At 40.4% G+C, this 18,270-nt stretch overlaps 1 protein-coding gene across 2 annotated transcripts in view; it reads left to right on the forward strand.

The window, feature by feature from the left end:
* Nucleotides 1-219: 219 nt before the first annotated feature.
* Nucleotides 220-18,270, forward strand: part of NETO1 (neuropilin and tolloid like 1) — a 140,213-nt gene continuing 122,162 nt past the window's right edge. For both annotated transcript variants that reach the window (XM_054985486.1, XM_054985487.1), the window contains exons 1-3: nt 220-247; nt 8,297-8,350; nt 10,175-10,312. In XM_054985486.1, coding sequence (XP_054841461.1) covers nt 220-247; nt 8,297-8,350; nt 10,175-10,312 — 220 coding nt within the window. The remainder of the gene's footprint in view (nt 248-8,296; nt 8,351-10,174; nt 10,313-18,270) is intronic.

Here is an 18,270-nt window from a genome sequence, read left to right on the forward strand (position 1 = left end):
ATGCTGGTAGCTCTGGAGCTAAGCGATGGAGATGGGAGGCTGATCACCGTGAGGCGGCGAGAGAAGAGAAGGCAGAGAGAGACGAGGGTCCGCTTGGGGTCGGTCTGCAGCGCACGCGGGCTTCAGGCTGCTCTGCTCCATCCTCTTCCCAGCGCTGGAAGCCCTCTCGTCTCTAAATGGAATTAGTGGAGAGCGAAGCCCCTTGTGTAAGGAATAGACATGATCCATGGGCGCAGCTTGTTTCACAGTGAGTACCTTGCCTGCTCCCCTCTTTGGGTTTGCTCCTGTGCCCCGTGCCGCCGCCGCCGCCGCCTTCAGTGTAGGATTGGGACCGACTAGTAGGGGAATCCGATGCAGGCAGCTTCATGGCGTAGGTGTAAATCTCCCCACTCCATAACCTCCTCCCTCCATTTCCCAGGCCGTCAGAAAGCAAGCTGGACAATGGAGCCAGTGGAATGATTCCTTGGTTTGTTTTGGCTCGGATGGGGGGTTCTAAGCTGAGAGCGCCTGGCTTTCAAAGTCATGCGTAAAATGAGGAGAGGAGGAAAGTACCTGCAAAACTCTCCTTACTTCCCCCCCCCCCTTGTAGTTGGGCCGTGGAGATTTTAGGCCGCGAGGAGCTCTCTTAAAAAATAAATATTAGCGGTGCCCTAATAGCAAGGGGTGGGGGGGAATTGAACCACGTAATGAGTCGAGGAGCAGAGATTAGGCAGCACCCCCACGCTGGCGGCAGTCCTCAATTTCGATTTGGAAGTCAGCCCCACGTCTATAGCTAGGACTTACTTCCGTGTCAGGATGTTTAGGATGGGTCTGCGTTTTATACTCCCTAAGCCTAAATCCTATGCTCTTATATGGAGTAATGTAACCAGAGTTTCGCTTCGTAGCTGCATGTTTAACTAACCCAAATGATACACATCCATCCCTGGTGCCAGTCCCATGACATCAAGATTAATGTAGCATAGAAACTCCATGATGGCTGTCAGTACTCAGGATGAACGCTGTTGCTACTGAATTTGGACCATCACAAAACAGGGGTGGGGTGGGTGGAGAAGGGACAGGTTTTGATAGGTTAGTTGGCATGCTACTCAGAGTATGAGGCTTGCTCGGGATGCCTCTGACATTTGTTTTACAAAGTGCTTTAGGGTAAGACTTTAGTGCTGGGTTCTATGTTAAGCAGTTCTGCGAGCCGTGTCAGCCCGTGGGCCTGTGCTTAAAAACGATTTGGAAGTGTACTTTGTACTGTGTGCAGTACAAAGTACTGGGAGGATACTGTCCATGGTGCTGAATATGTCAGAAAACTCTACATGTCCTACGATTTCCGTAAAACGGAGCACTGGACAGAGAAGTACTAAAGCCAGAAGAGATTCCATCCCACAGAACCATTAGGGCAAAATCCTTGGATTTAAGCCAGTGTAATTTCACTTGCCTTCAAAACGTGTATAGAATTGCCTCTGATATTGTGGTTGAAACAAATAACTTTTCTGCTGGTGAAGAAGGGAGAAGAAGGGTTCTCACTGATCACCAACAAAGCTATGCTGAGACACCTAACTATCTGGGAGAATCAGTGACAAATTTTAATATAGATCTGCATCTATTATTCTTTGGTTGCTGGAAGCAATATAGATCTGCATCTATTCTTTCTTTGGTTGCTGGAAGTTTTATTGATAATATAACAAGTAAGACATTTGAAGTAAAGTTAATTGATAGTCTTTATATCTTCATCTTGCATACTAAGCAATGGAAAAGAAAGAAAGAAATGAAATAAAGGTTTCAGGAGAGCTATTCTTGTGGGTTTACCTATTTTAAGCCTTCATGAATAGGCAGTCCTCAACTCCCCCCCCCCGCCCCGCTTTGTACAGCCTTCTTTGATGGAGGCCTTATGAAGTCTTCAGATGAAAGGAAGGGAGATGTTTTGTGCTAATACATTTCCAGTCATGTGAACAGAATTAATTTTAAAAGTTATGTGTAACCAGAGCCAAGTTGTTAGCATGTAAGTGCTTAGCAGCAAACTGGCATGCATAATTTCTATAACACTTTTTAAAGTGCAAATGGCTTTCCGATGTCAGCACCATTGATTAGAATCAAAGGGACTTTGGCTAGTAACTTGCTTGTGATAAAAAATAACCAGCTGTAAGATGATGTTACCCCCCCTCCATTTTGTTCAGATGGAAATAACTAAGTAATGATTAGGGGTTATATGTCCAGGATTCACTAAGAATGTGATCATTAACACAGTTTGAAGCAACGTATGCCCAAACCAATTGTACTCACTACTAATTGTATGTGCAAGGCTGCAGTCCTGAATATCCTTATACTTACAGCCAACTCATTAACTTTTTATAGGGAAGTAAGTTCTATTTTCTAAAAAATTAGACCACCTTTGGAGCACCAAACTTTAGGAAAAGAATGTCAATTCCATTTGAATCATTGGAGATAAACATGTACTGTTGAACAGAATCTTTCAGTCTTAATAATGGAGATCATGTTATAAACAAATATAAATATTTTGAAAATGTTTGTTTTCAAAACCAATGCTTTTCAGTATATTCTTCAGATCAAGATTTTCTCTTTTGAGACCCTACCCCTTCCAATGTATGAGAACAATATCCTTTACCCTCTTTCTGGAATGCTTGATGGAACACTGGCACATTCACAATGGCTATGTGACTATGTCATGTATCTTAAGAAAATCACAATGTTTTGACTATGATTTAGGATTACTATTCCATGAATTTCAGTATATCTGTCTGTATGTCTTCTTTTTAATCTTGTAGAACATATCCTGTAGTTCTTGGCATAAACTTTCTCTTCCAGCCTTGACTGGGCAAAAATGGCTACTTTGAAATGATGTGTCAATCACACTGGATAACATTTATTAGAAAAAAATAAAACCAAGAAACAAAACAAGTTGAATTCCCATTACCCTTCCCCCCCTTTCCCTGGTCTCAGTTAGGTCACACACATTTTATGAATCCTGGTATTTTTATTTCGACAGTGAATCAATTCATATATCCTAAAAATTTCTGGGAACATTGTGTACGTATTAAAGGTGAAATATATATGCATTTTCAATTATATATAAACTAAAACTATTTTTCTCTATTTCTTAATAATAAATAATAATAAATAAAGACTCCTAGATGAGTTTGGCCTTACTGCCAAATAGTGCAAAACTTCTGACCAGTTTATATCAGTTTTTGCATGTGTTATATTATCTAAGGGGACTGAAGGATACCACATTAATTGAGGGGACCAAAAATGCTATTACAAGAAGGCCTTCCTAGTGAGGCCACCACAGTTGTTACAGTTGGTTAGGGTGAAGCCATTCAGGGTGGATTTCAGAACATAACCTGTAATCTGTTGGTGACAGTGGAAGTAGTATGATGAACTGCTTCTCCACATAGCCATAGACTAGGTAGTTTCCTTCTTGGTCGATTTCACACTTTATGCACAATTCATCAATGATCTACTGTGTAGAAATTACAGTGCAGCCTTTGAATTAGGCTTTGTAGGGTCATCCCGTAAAGAGTACCAGATCAACAAGGTATCTGCTGTCCTGAAACACCTGATTTTGATGACTGGATGGATAGCTGAATGATGTAAGAAAGCAAGGGACATCTAGGCAATGCATTCTGGATGCAGCTTAAGGGAATGTGCAAGCATCCCTCTGAGTTCTGAGATATGACTAGATGAGCAGCAATGGCCTGTGAGGATCTCTGTCCACTATGGACCAAAACATGCATAACTTTTGCTATAAGGATACTACCAAATATGCATTTCAATGTGAGTTGTTGTTTGAGATGGTGCTGTCATGCTGCAGTTTTCTGTATCCCTGGCTGCTGCTGGCTGCGGGACTAGAGACTCTCAGTGTGATGGCAGTGTTCTGAGATAAGTGGTTGTCAAGGCAAGGAAGATGGCTTATGGTGATGTCATTTTAGGTGGCATTTCTATCGTTAATGTAAAATATGTTTAGGCCTCCACAGGCTTATGTGTCTGAGACAATTCTTCCATTTGTGACAACAAAAGAAAAGGTTGAAAAGGTTCTAGACACACTGAGGCATGTTAGCACTGAGCCCAAGTCCAGAAAGCAGTGTATTGGCAGAGCAGGTCCACTGTAATGTTTCATGCAAGTTGTCTAAATGTCCAAACTTGATTTTGAACTCCAAAGCATAAATGATGTTTCCTGGTAGCCCCAAAGAAGGACAGAGTGCCGTGTGATGCACACTAGGAATAGCTAGTCAACAGTTTATTCTTTTTTTAATCCTCAAGTCTATTAATTTTAAAGTAATAGAACTGGTGTAGGCCAGTGGAATTTAGTTCATATTTATTCATTGGAGGCCCTTGGACAATTAATAATAATCAATATTTTCATCTTTAAATATAAACAAGAAACATAATTAATTTCTTCATGAAATTACTGCAGCCTTGATTATTATAAGTTTTTAGTGTTGTATGTGTTATATTCACTATACAATACAAATGACCACTTTTTAAAGCTCCCAATTTGCAGCTTTCTATTGATTCACCAAAAGCAAACCTTCATATTATCTAGAAAACTCCTTAACTATGTTGCCTTCAATAAGTTCCAAGCCTATTTTTGATTTTGTTCTACATAAAATACAGATTAGTAAATGAGTAACTATACTGTGTTCCTATTTCAAGCTGTAATTGGTCCTGAGCATTTACTGAATCTTATGTATTGCAACCATCTATCTTTCAGAAAGGAAAAAAAGCATAGTCAATCATGCAAGATTTATACAGGAAACAGATACTGTGCAAATATCATTTACACTTTTCTCTTGCAAATGGTATCCAGTAAATGTATTCTTAAGTACCAATGACTATATGAAAGTTACATGAACAGACCTTGCAGTTTACAGAAACAGAAGATATACTTTCATTATATCGTCCAGTCTCTGTTCTGCCCTTTCTGGGCAAAGTGATTGAGAGAGCAGTAGCTGACCAACTCCAGACTGTCTTGGATAACTCTAGCTCTCTGGACCCTTTCCAGTCAGGTTTCAGACCAGGGCATGGGCAGAGACAGCACTAGTAGCATTAGTGGATTATATCTGTCTGAATATAGGCAAAGGCCATTCCTCTTTGCTCCTCCTGGATCTATCTGCAGCCTTTGACACAGTAGACCACGCCATCCTGTTGAGGTGTTTAGAAACAGAAGCAGGCATCAAAGGGTGTGCCCTGGGCTGGTTTAAATCATTTCTCATGGAACGGACTCAAAGGGTTGCCATCGGAGATCAGCTATCTCCAGAATGGGAACTATCTTGTGGGGTCCTGCAGGGTGCAATCTTATCTCCCATGTTATTCAATCTCTATGTAAACCTTTAGGAGAACTCATTTGCAGCTATGGAATTGGATGTCATCAATTTGCAGATGATACCCAGCTCTGTATCTCGCTATCCAGGTCCCCACACGATGCAGTAGTAATCTTAGATCGCTGCCTGACAGCCATAATGAAATGGCTGAAAAATAACAAATTAAAATTGAACCCAGACAAGACTGAAGTGATGCTTGTTGGGAAGTCAGAGATCTTGAAAAACATTGTACTTCCCACTTTCGATGGAGTTCGTTTGACCCTTGCAGACTCGGTTAAGAGCCTAGGGGTTATACCGGATCCAGTGCTACTACTAGAAAAACAGGTTAAGGCAGCTGCAAAAAATGCTTACTACAATTTCACTCTAGCATGGAAAATGGCTTCTTATGTTGGCATGGCTTATCTGGCCACCTGGATCCATGCTATAGTAACATAAAAACTTGACTATTGTAATGCATTATACATTGGTCTCCCATCTAAGTTAACTAGGAGGCTCCAGTTGGTGCAAAATGCTGTGGCTTGACTTTTATCAGGAGCAAGCAGGAGCTTGAACATCACTCCCATCCTACAGTCACTCTGTTGGCTACCTATCAGTTACCATGCTCAGTTCAAGGTATTGGTTATTACATACAAAGCTCTTCATGGCCTTGGTCCAGCATACCTACAGGACCGTCTCCCTCCCTATGTCCCTCCATGGCAGCTTTGCTCGTCCGAACAGGGTCTCTTGCAGGTGCCAGCCTGCAAAATCAACAGCAGCCCATACACGGGTGAAATCAACAGCAGCCCATACACGGGCTTTCTCTGTGGTTGCCCCTATCCTATGCAATGGACTGTCTGAGGAGGTCAGGAGAGCCCCCATGCTCCTGGCTTTCCACAAACCATGCAAAACTGAATTATTCAAAAAGGCCTTTTTCTCAGCTGAAAGAGTGGTATTGTAGGAAAGGGGTCCCAGATGTTTCGCTAATGAGTTAGAAACCATAGATTTCACTATTATGTTGCCTTACATATTATCTGTTGCTTTAAATATGTACTCCTGTGCTTTATGTTGTTTAATGTAAATCCTAGAATTGATTATGTTCTGTTTCAGCAATTCCTCAATCCCATACTTTATCCTTGCTAATACTATGTCTTTGTAAACTTATATTCATTTACCCCATGACATTGTTTATGGAAATGTTCTTGACACTGTATGGAAATGCCTGCCCTTGTCCTTGCCACTGATTGTACTAACCTCACACTTTGTAATTCGCCTTGAGTATCAGTGAGAAAGGTGGAATATAAATGACATAAATAAAATAAAATAATGTCCTTCAATTAGTCAGCTGTCTTTGCTCAAAAATGTACTCTGCCAGTACAAACCCTCCTGAAGTGGGTTTCTGCTAGCAGGGCTGCTGAAGTGTACCACTGATCCTCCAAGAAATATTACATATGTTCCTCCTCATCACATTCTCCTGAGGCAATGCAAATATAACTTTTCTCTCTTTTGGCAACCCAGTCTGCTTGACAAGTGCTTAGTGGACCAGGCTGCAAATCAACTCCTAACCCCACAACAAACCAACTGTACTTTATTATAATTGTTATGGTTACTTGGTTAACATGAACCAAGAGAATCATTGAAAGGAAAGGAGATAAGAGGGTTTACTAAAGATTATCTGTTCCAATTCTCCTGGCAGCGACACAGTCTCATGTCCTACTTTGTTAACAAGTTGTTTTATATTGACTGCATCATATAGTATGTTAACCAGGAAGACTGTAAAAGGCACCCAGACAGACAATGCTAAGCTACAGATCATAATGATATTGGAAGACAGACGTTATTGAGACATTCAAAGACTGTAGTTTCTTCATAAATGTTTGCAACTATTTATAAAAAGAGGAGAATGTACACTTCATAGAAAAAAGAGCTGCTGGAAATTCAGCAAATATCCCCACTTGGAAAGAAGGAAACCATTGTATCACCACCCATTTAAAAACTTCTGCATTTTACTCCAGCAAGGGAAATCTGGACATTCAGCTGATGAGTTTATGCATCTCAGTGCTCTACCAACCTCTTTAGAACTTGACGGATACAATGATACGAATGGTTATGCACATTCTCATCCAGGTCAACTAGTTGTATGAAACACTGAACACACATGAAGCTGCCTTATACTGAATCAAAGTCAGTATTGTCTACTTAGACTGGCAATGGCTCTCCAGGGTCTTGGGGTGAGGTCTTTCTCATCACCTACTACCCGATCCAAGTTTTAACTGGACATGCTGGGGATTGAACTGGGGACTTTCTGCATGCAAAGCAGAGGCTCTTCCTCTGAACCACAGGTGTTCCCCAACAATAAAGTGGATTTTAAGCCATGTAATGAGTGCATAAAAACTAGTTAATAGTCAGTGGCACTGTCAAATTGATGAGTGGCTGGCAGTTGAGCCAAAAGCTCAGTAACCATTCATGCAAGATTTCCAGCAAGATGAAATTGGGGAAAGGGCTCAGCAGATGTTCCAATGCAGTCATACAAGACAGAGATTTAGGAACAAAGATTCAGGAGTCCATAGGACAATTATATTTGTTGGTATTGACTTTGACTGGGAAGCCTAGCATGCAGCAGCAGTTTTATAACTTCAGAAGGACTGACATTAGCTCCTTTCAGTGAAGGATCAGGCCGGCAGTTCCTTTGGCCTATGAGGTGCTCTGGTGGCACAATTATTTTGAGCCTCCTGCCAGGTGATTCGTTACAGGTATCAACAAGAGTGGGCAGTGCTAAGGGAGGCAAGGTACTGATAGAGACTGCAGCTCATTGTGGAACTGATCCTAGTAGGCCCTAAGAGATCACATATTGCTAAATGCAGCCACAAAACATGGCATGTAGTTCCTTGCTTTTTCTGTGCATTCTTACCTCAGCAATTGAATGTTCTATTTGTATTGCGGTAGCTAGCTCAATGTTGTTAGTAATAGATGGTTCTTTTCTTTTCCAGTTGTAGCAAGTTTTATCATCCTACATTGGGCTGGGGCAACAAAAAAAGGAGCAGGTATGTTTTTACAAAGTGCATTTTTAATATCTGGGAAATTTGAAACATTATCACCTTTTGTAATTAAGCAACTTAGTGAATTTTTAAATGTTTGACAGCTGAAAAAATCATTTGAATAAGTGGTGATGAACATACATTTTAAAAGAAACACTGCCACCACCACCCCCAGACTGACCAGGGGGACTTGATTGCAGGCTGTGCATGGAGGAAGAACAGGGGTGTGTGGCTGCCACAATGTTTGGGTCCGAGCCAATTAGAGCTGGCTGGCCTTGGTGGCAGAGGGTGGGGAAAGGTCTGTAGACCTGGGAGGCATTGTTTCCTCTTAGTGCCGGTGGCAGCCAGCACTCTTCTGTGTTAGCCTGCAACTTTAGTCCAGTTTTTCAGTAATAGAGGATGAAGGCATCCACAGGCATACGTGAAAGAAAGAAAGAAATTTCAGGGCACCCTATGCTGATCTGAGCCTGGTATGTGGTGTTTGCATCAAGAAGTCAGGAAAGGGCAGAACAGAACAAGAACATGTTCTCTACACTGTGTGGTTCACATTTGAGCAAGGTCAGCCAGTGGTAGCTATATTGATAGAATCAGTCAGTAACAGCACAATCCTAAAAAAAGTTACTCCAGTCTAAGCCCATTGATTTCAATGAGTTTAGACTGGATTAACTCTGCTTACGACTGCTCTGTAAATAAGAGAGTTTGAAAGTATAGAAAGTCTAGTTCATCCCCCAGATACAGCGTGGAATCATCCACTTTCACTACACCACAATGAATATGCAAACCAGGCCAAGAAAGACTTGCAGGCAGGCACTATGCAGAAATGCACCTGCTGTGCAAATAGTTCAAGGCAGCCCCAAAAGTATAAGAGTCAAACTATGCCCCATGAAGGTGTCTCTAGTCAGTAGTATCAAGTAGAGAGAACTGCAGACTGGCTCTGAACGTAACAAACAGCATTCCAAAGGAATACTTCAGGTACAGTTCCTGTCATCCTGTATCTCTGTGGCTGCAAAGAAAAGAAAAGAAACAAAACAGGGGCAAGGTGACTAGGTGGAAAGAAGAAGCCTTGCTGAAACTGGGGCATTTGAACAGATGAACAGAAAGGGCTAGATATCTTTCATAAATATATCCATCTAAATATAAGACTTGAGAGCTGGTGTGTAGACACACAGAGCTGGAAGGACCCTAAGGGTTGTCTAGCCCAATGTTCTGCAGAAAGCATGAAATTAACAACTCTCTCAACCCCTTTCTTCTGCCAGTGGCCCCCTGCTCTATGCCCAGAGAAAGACCAAAAACCAACCAACCAAACAAAAAACAGTTCTAACCAAATCAGGAGGACAACTGAACAATCAAGGACCAATGGTGATTTTTTTTTTTAACAAAAGTACCATGTCGTTTTATCTCAATAAAGGTTGTGTAGCATCTGATTAATTCCAGCTTCTTTGTCAGAGTAGGCAGCCAGTCTAGAGCAAGGCTTCTTAAGGCTTGGACAGTATATACTGTGAGATAAGGGAACTGGAACATGAATACAGGAAAAGCCCCATGCTACCTTAACACTCCCTCTGCCCAAAATATGTCTCCTTAAATCTTAGAGAGGATTTGGGATGATGCCTCTCCCACCTGAATATTTACACTTGGTGAAGGGATATACAAATATCTGAAGTCTGGGTTACCACATAGAGTTAACTGATTTGTTCCCAATTAATAGAAGAAGAGAACCACAGGTTGCATCATAAACCACATTTTCAGTCATGGTCATATAAACAGATGCAAGTCAAATAAAGATTGTCCTAATGTGTATTCATATCTGTGTCTTTTCCCCACTACCACTAGAAAAGCAAGCCACTTCAGAAGGACAAAAGACAGTACAGTGTGGAACGTGGACAAAATACCCAGAAGGAGGCATCTTCACTTCTCCCAATTATCCCAACAAGTATCCTCCTGACAGAGAGTGTGTCTACATTATAGAAGGTATGTGTTGCTTAGACAATCATTCTTATATTTAGCCATTTCGAGGCCTTTTATTTCTATTAAATAGTAAAGCTTCTTCTTTTGTCATGAAGCATTTTTGCTTTGGGAAAAAACTGTTTAGAGTTGCAGGTATGTTTTAGGGAAATTACTGCCATGAAATGGCCTCATTCCAGTTCATCTACCACAGGCTAGCACTAACTTCTTTTGCAACAACCTGTTTGCCTAGTTAGTGGATCTCAGTAAGACATTTTACAGATCCCTGTCCATTCCCCCATGTCTACTTCCATTTCTGATACGACCACCAAAAACTTTTCTTTGAACAGCATCTCTGAATATTCCATATTTGTTTTACTTAACCTTGTTGTGAAGCCTAGTTTCAGGACAAATCAGAGCCAGTTTGGTGTCATGACTGAGAGTATGGGACTCTAATCTGGAGAACCAGGTTTGATTCCTCAGTCCTCCACTTGAAGCCAATTGGGTGACCTTGGGTTCATCACAGCTTCTAGGAGCTCTCTCAGCCCCACCCACCTCACAGGGCGATTGTTGTGGGGATAATAAATAGTATACTTTGTAAACCACTCTGAGTGGGTGTTAAGTTGTCCTGAAGAGTGGTATATAAATCCTCATTATACATTTAATTTTTAAAGAACTGGTTATAACAAAATACTTGTAACCAGTTCTTTAAAAATTAAATGTATAATGAGGATAAATATATAGGATATTCAAACCTATACAAATCTGTTTTAATAACTTGAGCAAGTGGATTAATTGAGAAGATGATATATAGAAATGTGGGTAGCAATTTAGGATACGTTAGAGTATCAATAACTTTATGTTCACTGAAAAAACTTTTCTCGGTCTAACTCCCTAGTCTTTAAAACTCTATATTCCTCAGCCACAGCCTGTACACTCACATGCTTTCACATCCTCAACAGACATTACTTTTTTTTTGCATAAACTTTATTGATAGGTTTTTTAAAAAAGCAGATACAAGTTTTAAAAATATAAGGGGAAAAAAGAACCAAAAAGAAAGAAAGAAACAAAAGAAATATATAGGAAAAACATTCAATTTTCTCTATGACAAATTTTGGCACAATTACAGAATTCACACTTGCACTATTGTTATCAGAATAAACCTTCTCATTTTTCTATTGTCCTTTCCCTCCTCCTTTTAGGCTTCAAAGTTACAAATCATTCGTTCACTTTTTTTTTAGTTTGTGCATGAAACTTTAACAAATTAGAAATCCCTTATTGACTTTGTGCATAAAAGTCAATAAGGGATTTCCAGTTTGTTATAAATGTAGATAACTTCTCTCTAATCAAAGCAGTAAGTTTAGCCATCTCAGCTCACTCTATCATCTTCACAGTCCACTCCTCTATTGTGAACAATATCAGACTCTTCCATTTTTGAGCATATAGTAGCCTCACTGTCGTTGTCATATATAGAAATAAAATACGTCTATTTTCTAGCTGTCTGTCCATTAATCCCACCCAAAAGGTTTCTAGTTTAAATTGTTTATTAGGTAAGGGTAAAAGTAGTCCCCTGTGCAAGCACCGAGTCATTACTGACCCATGGAGGGACGTTGCGTCACGTTTTCTTGGCAGACTTTTTACAGGGTGGTTTGCCATTGCCTTTCCCAGTCATCTACACTTTACCCCCAGGTAACTGGGTACTCATTTTACTGACCTTGGAAGGATGGAAGGCTGAGTCAACCCTGAGCCGGCTACTTGAATCCAGCTTCCACTAGGATCGAACTCAGGTCGTGAGCAGAGCTTGGGCTGCAGTACTGCAACTTACCACTCTGCACCATAGGGCTGTTCAAATTTTATATTAATCTTCAAAATTTTCTGTATTATCATATGGATTTGTATCCAATATTTTTTGGCTTTGTCACAAGTCCACCCTCAACTGACATTTCTAAATTGTCATTCTTAACTTTCATTCTTTAACTTCTCCCCAGTGCTAAAAGGGGTCTCCCTACCTGCTTGCAGGGCTACCCATTTAACCCTTTCTATCCTGGTTCATTCCTAATTATTAGTCTCTTATAATTTGCAGTAACATAACTGAATAGCATTCAGAATATACATATTAAAGGCTAAAATGTGTATTTAAAGATATATAAAATTTGTGTGATCTTGTCTGAGTTACCCTTCTGCTTTCCCCCCTCTTCTTTTCCTCTAGCGTAGCCCTTTCCATAGCATAGCACTCTGTTGCAACAGCCCCAGCCATAAGTAGGGTTGAGTTATGGCAGCTGCTGGTCTTATCTCATCTCTTGTCTCTTTCCTCTACCTAAAGAAAGAAATCAAGAGCACTTAGCTTCCTCTTAGTGCAGTTTACATACATAGCAAGAAAATCCAACAATTTTCCATGGGTGGCAGCCCGTCCCTTTTTTGACTTAGTGAACTAAGTCCAGAAAACTGAAACATAGCCTTGAAGTAGCAGGTGCCATAATTTAGACCTACTTTACCCACGAAGGAAAGCCAGTACAATGCTATGGCAGTTATTAGACTCTCCTCTCCCTCTTCTTGCCTTGACTTCTATTGTATGAACTTATTGGTAGGCAGAAAATTTTATGTAACTGAAGGTTCATTTTATCAACTGGACTTGCTATGTACCACATTATTTAGTTATTTCATCTCTCTTTTCCAATATGGAAAGAGCACACAATCTCTATTTACAAGGAATACCAGCCATCAAGATTAGCCAGTTTGGTGTAGTGGTTAAGAGCGCGGGACTCTAATCTAGAGAGCTGGGTTTGATTCCCTACTCCTCTACTTGAAGCCAGCTGGGTGACCTTGAGCTCATCACAGTTCTCTGGAGCTGTCTCAGCCCCACCCACTTCACAGGGTATTTTGTTGCCGTGATAATAATGGCTTACTTTGTAAACCGCTCTGAGTGGGCATTAAGTTGTCCTGAAGGGAGGTATATAAGTTGAATGTTGTTGTTATTATTATTATTATCTTGGAAAACAGGGACATCAGCCACCATTAGATTTGAGTCTGAGAACATGGAGCCCTCCTAGTGTGAAAGGATCTGGGTCAGTGTTGAATGAATAGCCGAGGTGCTCTTTTTGAATGTTATTATAAAACTCTTGAAACAACTGGATCTGGTTTTTCTTGGAGGATGCTTAGTTAGAGCTATAAATCTGATTTTGAATATGTTCCAGGATAGTGAGAATGTTTAAATGGAAAAACAACCTTAAATATTCACGTAATTTAAAAGTCTGTTGAAGAAAGAGCAGCAAAAGAGCTGTTATGAAGGACAAGGACATAGGATGGTTTCTTGCCTCATCTTTAAGAATGTGCAGGCAACGCATAATGTCCTGCCAGGGTTTTAACTATGAAAGCAGTTGGAACAAATTAATAAGCCATCTGAAATCTTCTAAAAGAAAAATTAGAAGGCTTTTAGCACGATAAAATAGAGATGATGATGATAATATGGATTTCCAGATTATTTATATCCAGAATAAATGTATGTGAAATGTAGACTTGTAATTAGATCCAGGAAATGTTAAGTAATGAATTCTATGTTTATTCTACAATGACACTTCAGTAGAACTTGGAAGTGTACAAATCATGTACAAGAAATTTACATAAAAATTGTCATACTGGATCTAACCAATGGGTTGGATCCAGCCAACTTTTCTGCTTGTGAGAAATGGAGGGTTCCCCTTTGACCATCCAAATCATGGGACCTGTGAGGCCAAAAGGCATGTGGAATGAGAATCATAGTAAGGAGTGGAATTGTGATTGTGCAAAAAGGCTGGCAAGATTCAACTCAATGTTTCATTTTGCTTCTCAATTGGTCTACCATCAAGGGCAAGACAGCTGTTTTGAGGAAGGTCAAAAGCAGAACTCAGTTATAATGTCCATCTGCTAATGTTAACCTCCAGCAACCAATAGCCAGTAGAGGTGGGGACGGACCAAGAAAAACCCACAGGCTGTGTGTATGTGGTCCATGGCATTTCATGGACCATAGACCACACATTTCATGGATCACGGACCACTGGTGGGCTGCTGGTCAGCTGGAGCAAGAGGGATTTAAATGTTAAAGTGCTGCCAGTGCTGCTTACTAGTGAGGCGGGGAGCCTTTAATGGACCATGGACCAACGGACCGGAGAAAAGTCCATGGGGTCCATGGAAAACGGCCATCCCACAACCTGTCATTTCGTGAACACAGAACTGACCCGGTCCATGTTAAATTTTGGTCCATTTTCTGGTCCGTGCCCACCTCTAATAGCCAGTGAAATTTTGCCTTTGTAAAACTGGAGGTTGAGGTCTTAGCTATCATGTCTGTAGCCAGTGAAAGTGGTGTTTTCCATACCTGTGCTTCTGCAATGCTACTTTGTATTATGGCCATTGCAATATTCTGTGACAATGTATGTCATAGACTATGCATGTATTATAATAAGATTTATTATAAAATATTTTATAATATGAGTTAATATGTTTTTTCACCCACATTTTAATATTTGTAGTGATCACAACCTGAAAAATACTATAAAAGCATTCTTTTTTAAATTAGGTGACTTAAATTCCTGTTTTATGCTTTTACAAGGCTATCATATTGGTACTGACTATGCAGGGGCCTTTTCACATCAATATATATATATCTGAATCAGACTTTGGCAGATCTTTAGGGGAAGGAGTTCCACAGTGGTGTGATCATCTCAGTAGAGTCCCTGGGATCACAACTGGTATTGCTAAGTGGTGTCTCACTGGATTAAAGGACCTGCACTGAGACAGACCATAGGGGATTGTCTTTTCAGGCATCTTGGGCCCAAGTCATTAAACCAGGAACTAATATCATCTACTACATAAAAGGAGAGTGAAAATGCTAGAGCATTTTTGTTTAGAAAAATGTTCTGTAAGGGAAACCATTCTATACGTTGAGAAGTAAAGTGAATGCAGACTAGCTATGCATCCTAGGAGTAACCTATCAAAATTAGAAACCTGATCATGAAGAACAAATTACTGTGTTCAGATAGTGATTGCCAACAGGTTCAAATGAAAGGAGCTTAGGGAAGCACTGTCATTGTTGGAAGTAGAATCCAGAAAGTTTTCATGTTTTTTAACACAGAAAGGCTTTTTGCATCAGAGAAAAAAACCCCAGTGTTAGTGGATCCAATGCACTGTCTATCAATCTACTTTTAGCTTGTAATTGTATTATGTTGGACAGTTTCTAGGCAGCTGTTTCCATACCCAAAGCACTTTGGAGGAGGGGAGCATTACTTAAAGGGACATGTCAATCCACTTTCTTTCTTAGTGCCCTGAAGTCCATGAGCCTGATGATTACAGCCTAAGGTTGCCAGGTCCCTCAGTGGTGGCAGGGGGTCTCCCGCTCCCAGCCTCTGCCCCCTGCTGCCATTCACCTGGATAATGAGGGTAAAGGCCCCACAGAATGGGCCCAGGAGGCAACACACAGTGGGCATGCTCCCCATGGGCATGATGATGTCCCTTCCAGAAGTGACATCATTGTGCCTGCTGTGAGCACATGCACACAAAGTGTGTGTGAAAGAAAATCAGTAAGTGCCAGGTCTCTCTCTCCCCCCTCCCATCTTTTGGGGAGGTTAAGGGGACCTGGGAAATCCTGTGAAGGCCTGAGTTGGGAAGAAAGTGAAGATGGTGAGGAAACACTTGATAACTATGCAGTCTATAGAGCAGTACTCTTTTTGATACAAAATCCTACGAAGATACTGTAAACATTTCTCAAGATATCAGGATAAATTGATATGCATATCAATCTAGTGTGATGTCTTATCAAAAACACTACCTTGAGCCATGTTGAGTTTTTACTGTATGGATAATTATCCCAAATTGGCATATACATATAACGCAGGAGCTTGCAAGCTATACTGTTTACTTCTTAATATCAACACTATGCCAAAAGTCTATAGTGAATGCTGAATTTTTCTCCCTTTCCTTTGCTTATATAAGAACAGGGCACAAACTTAACGTTCTCTGTGACTGATTGAGCTAAAAATACAAATTATTGTTAGATATAGTTTTTTTTAAACAAATTGTGTGGCAGGAAACTCAGGTTTGTTACCAAGTTCAGACTCAGCTGTGCTTTTCTGATTGATATTTTCACGTATATAATGGCTGCAGTGGTTCTTTTTAGTCCAAAACGCAGGTCTCATTATTTTTATATTTGGTGGATGTTGGGTCTCTTGTATATAGTAACATTCTTATTTGTTAGACATAAAAAGGCATTGCTGTAAATTCCCTGCAACATAGATGTGAATTAAATCTTCCATTTTGGCTGCTTCCCTAATAGGGGCTGGCCTGATTTATTTTAAGCAGTGCCAAATTAGCAGGGGCAATTCTCTTGAAGGCCATCTTCATTTTTATAAAGAAAATGGCATTTTTCTTCTTCGATCATAACTATATCTGTGTTGAAGAACATTGGTATTTTGCTGTTCCCAAGCACATCTATATAATTATCTGGTTGAGTAATAACATTCGCTAATTCCATTCAAAATTCCTTGTATTCATAAGGCACCCTTCAAAGCCAGCACGGAATCTTTTTTTTAAAAAAGAAAAATGACCCTGGCTTCCCCTGTTCTATTGCTGAGCAACTGAAGATATTGAAGCTTCTTCCAAGCCATTAGTAGAGAAGCAGCTCATATTTATGACAGGGAGATGTTTAGATCAATCTTTCATTTCCAGACACTATTTTAAATGGAAACAGATTTTTTTTTTTAGGTTCAGCTGTCAGCTACATGAAATTATAGGCTGGTAAGAATTAAAGCCTTAATTGTATGATGTTATTTCACTGCAACTGTTGCTCTGCTTCTAGTTAGAACCCAGAGCCTTTTTAAGCAGATGTAAAACCTCAAGACAGCACTTGTGTAAGATAATTAGATGAAAAAGATGACAAGACATGTAAGCATTAAGCAGTCTTTCCCATGTTATTAGGAGTCTTTGAAGAAAGGTAATTAGAACCTAAATTAAAAAGAGAGTTAGGAGTTCAAGTAGTAGAAGCTCATTGCAGGACAGCTGCATTTGAATTGCATGGCAACTTCCTTGCAGCTTTGGTGCTGATTTTTGCTACGGGGATGGGGTGGAATCCTTGGACTTTAATAAGATCTCTTCAGAGCCAGCAACTCTACCCTGTGCCAGTAATCTGCCACTATGATCATTTCTATAAGGCCCAGCCACTTGTGAATCTTTTCTCCTGTATTTGCTAGCTCTAAACAGGTGGAAGAAATGAAAACAAATTACAGTGGGAATATGGGAGCATGCCAACAGGGTACATTAATAATTGAGTGTTATGTGGCCCCTGGAGTTGTTAGCGGATGTGCAGGATTATATTACAAGAAGAGGTATGGACTGCAATAGCCAACTGCAGCAACTGATGACAGACTAACCAGGAAGAGTTGGACATTTGCTGCTAAAGGCAAGGGGGGGAAACCCGGCTAGCTTCAGTTTTCAGCCGCAGTTACCAACTTGAGTCTATAAAAATAACCGATTTGTGGTTGGAGCCAGTTTAATGGGCCCAGGGAAAAATCCAATGGATTAGAACGTTGGGGGGGGGGCATACAAAATACATCCGAAGTTTCTTCCAGCTCAAATACCTGCTTTATATCAAAGGCACATAAAATACCTGATTAATGATATACCATGGCCTTCTCTCCTCCTTAGCCTTGACAAAGCTCTTTGTATACTACAACAGCTCTTCCATTCGTTAAAGGAGGAGTCACTTTTCATTGGTATCAGTAGGACAGGGTTACCAACCTCCTGGGTGATCTCCCAGAATTACAATTGATCTCCAGACAACATAAATCAGTTGCTCTGGAGAAAATTGCTACTTTGAAGGTTGCAGTCTATGGCATTATACCCCACTGAGCTCCTCCCTCCCCAAATCCACCTCCCTCAGGATCCACCCCTAAATCTCCAGGAATTTTCCAACCTGGAGTTGACAACCCTCAGCCTATTTTCTACTAACTCTGCATAGC

This window comes from Eublepharis macularius, chromosome 7, assembly GCF_028583425.1.
Source record: "Eublepharis macularius isolate TG4126 chromosome 7, MPM_Emac_v1.0, whole genome shotgun sequence".
NCBI classification, from domain to species: domain Eukaryota; kingdom Metazoa; phylum Chordata; class Lepidosauria; order Squamata; family Eublepharidae; genus Eublepharis; species Eublepharis macularius.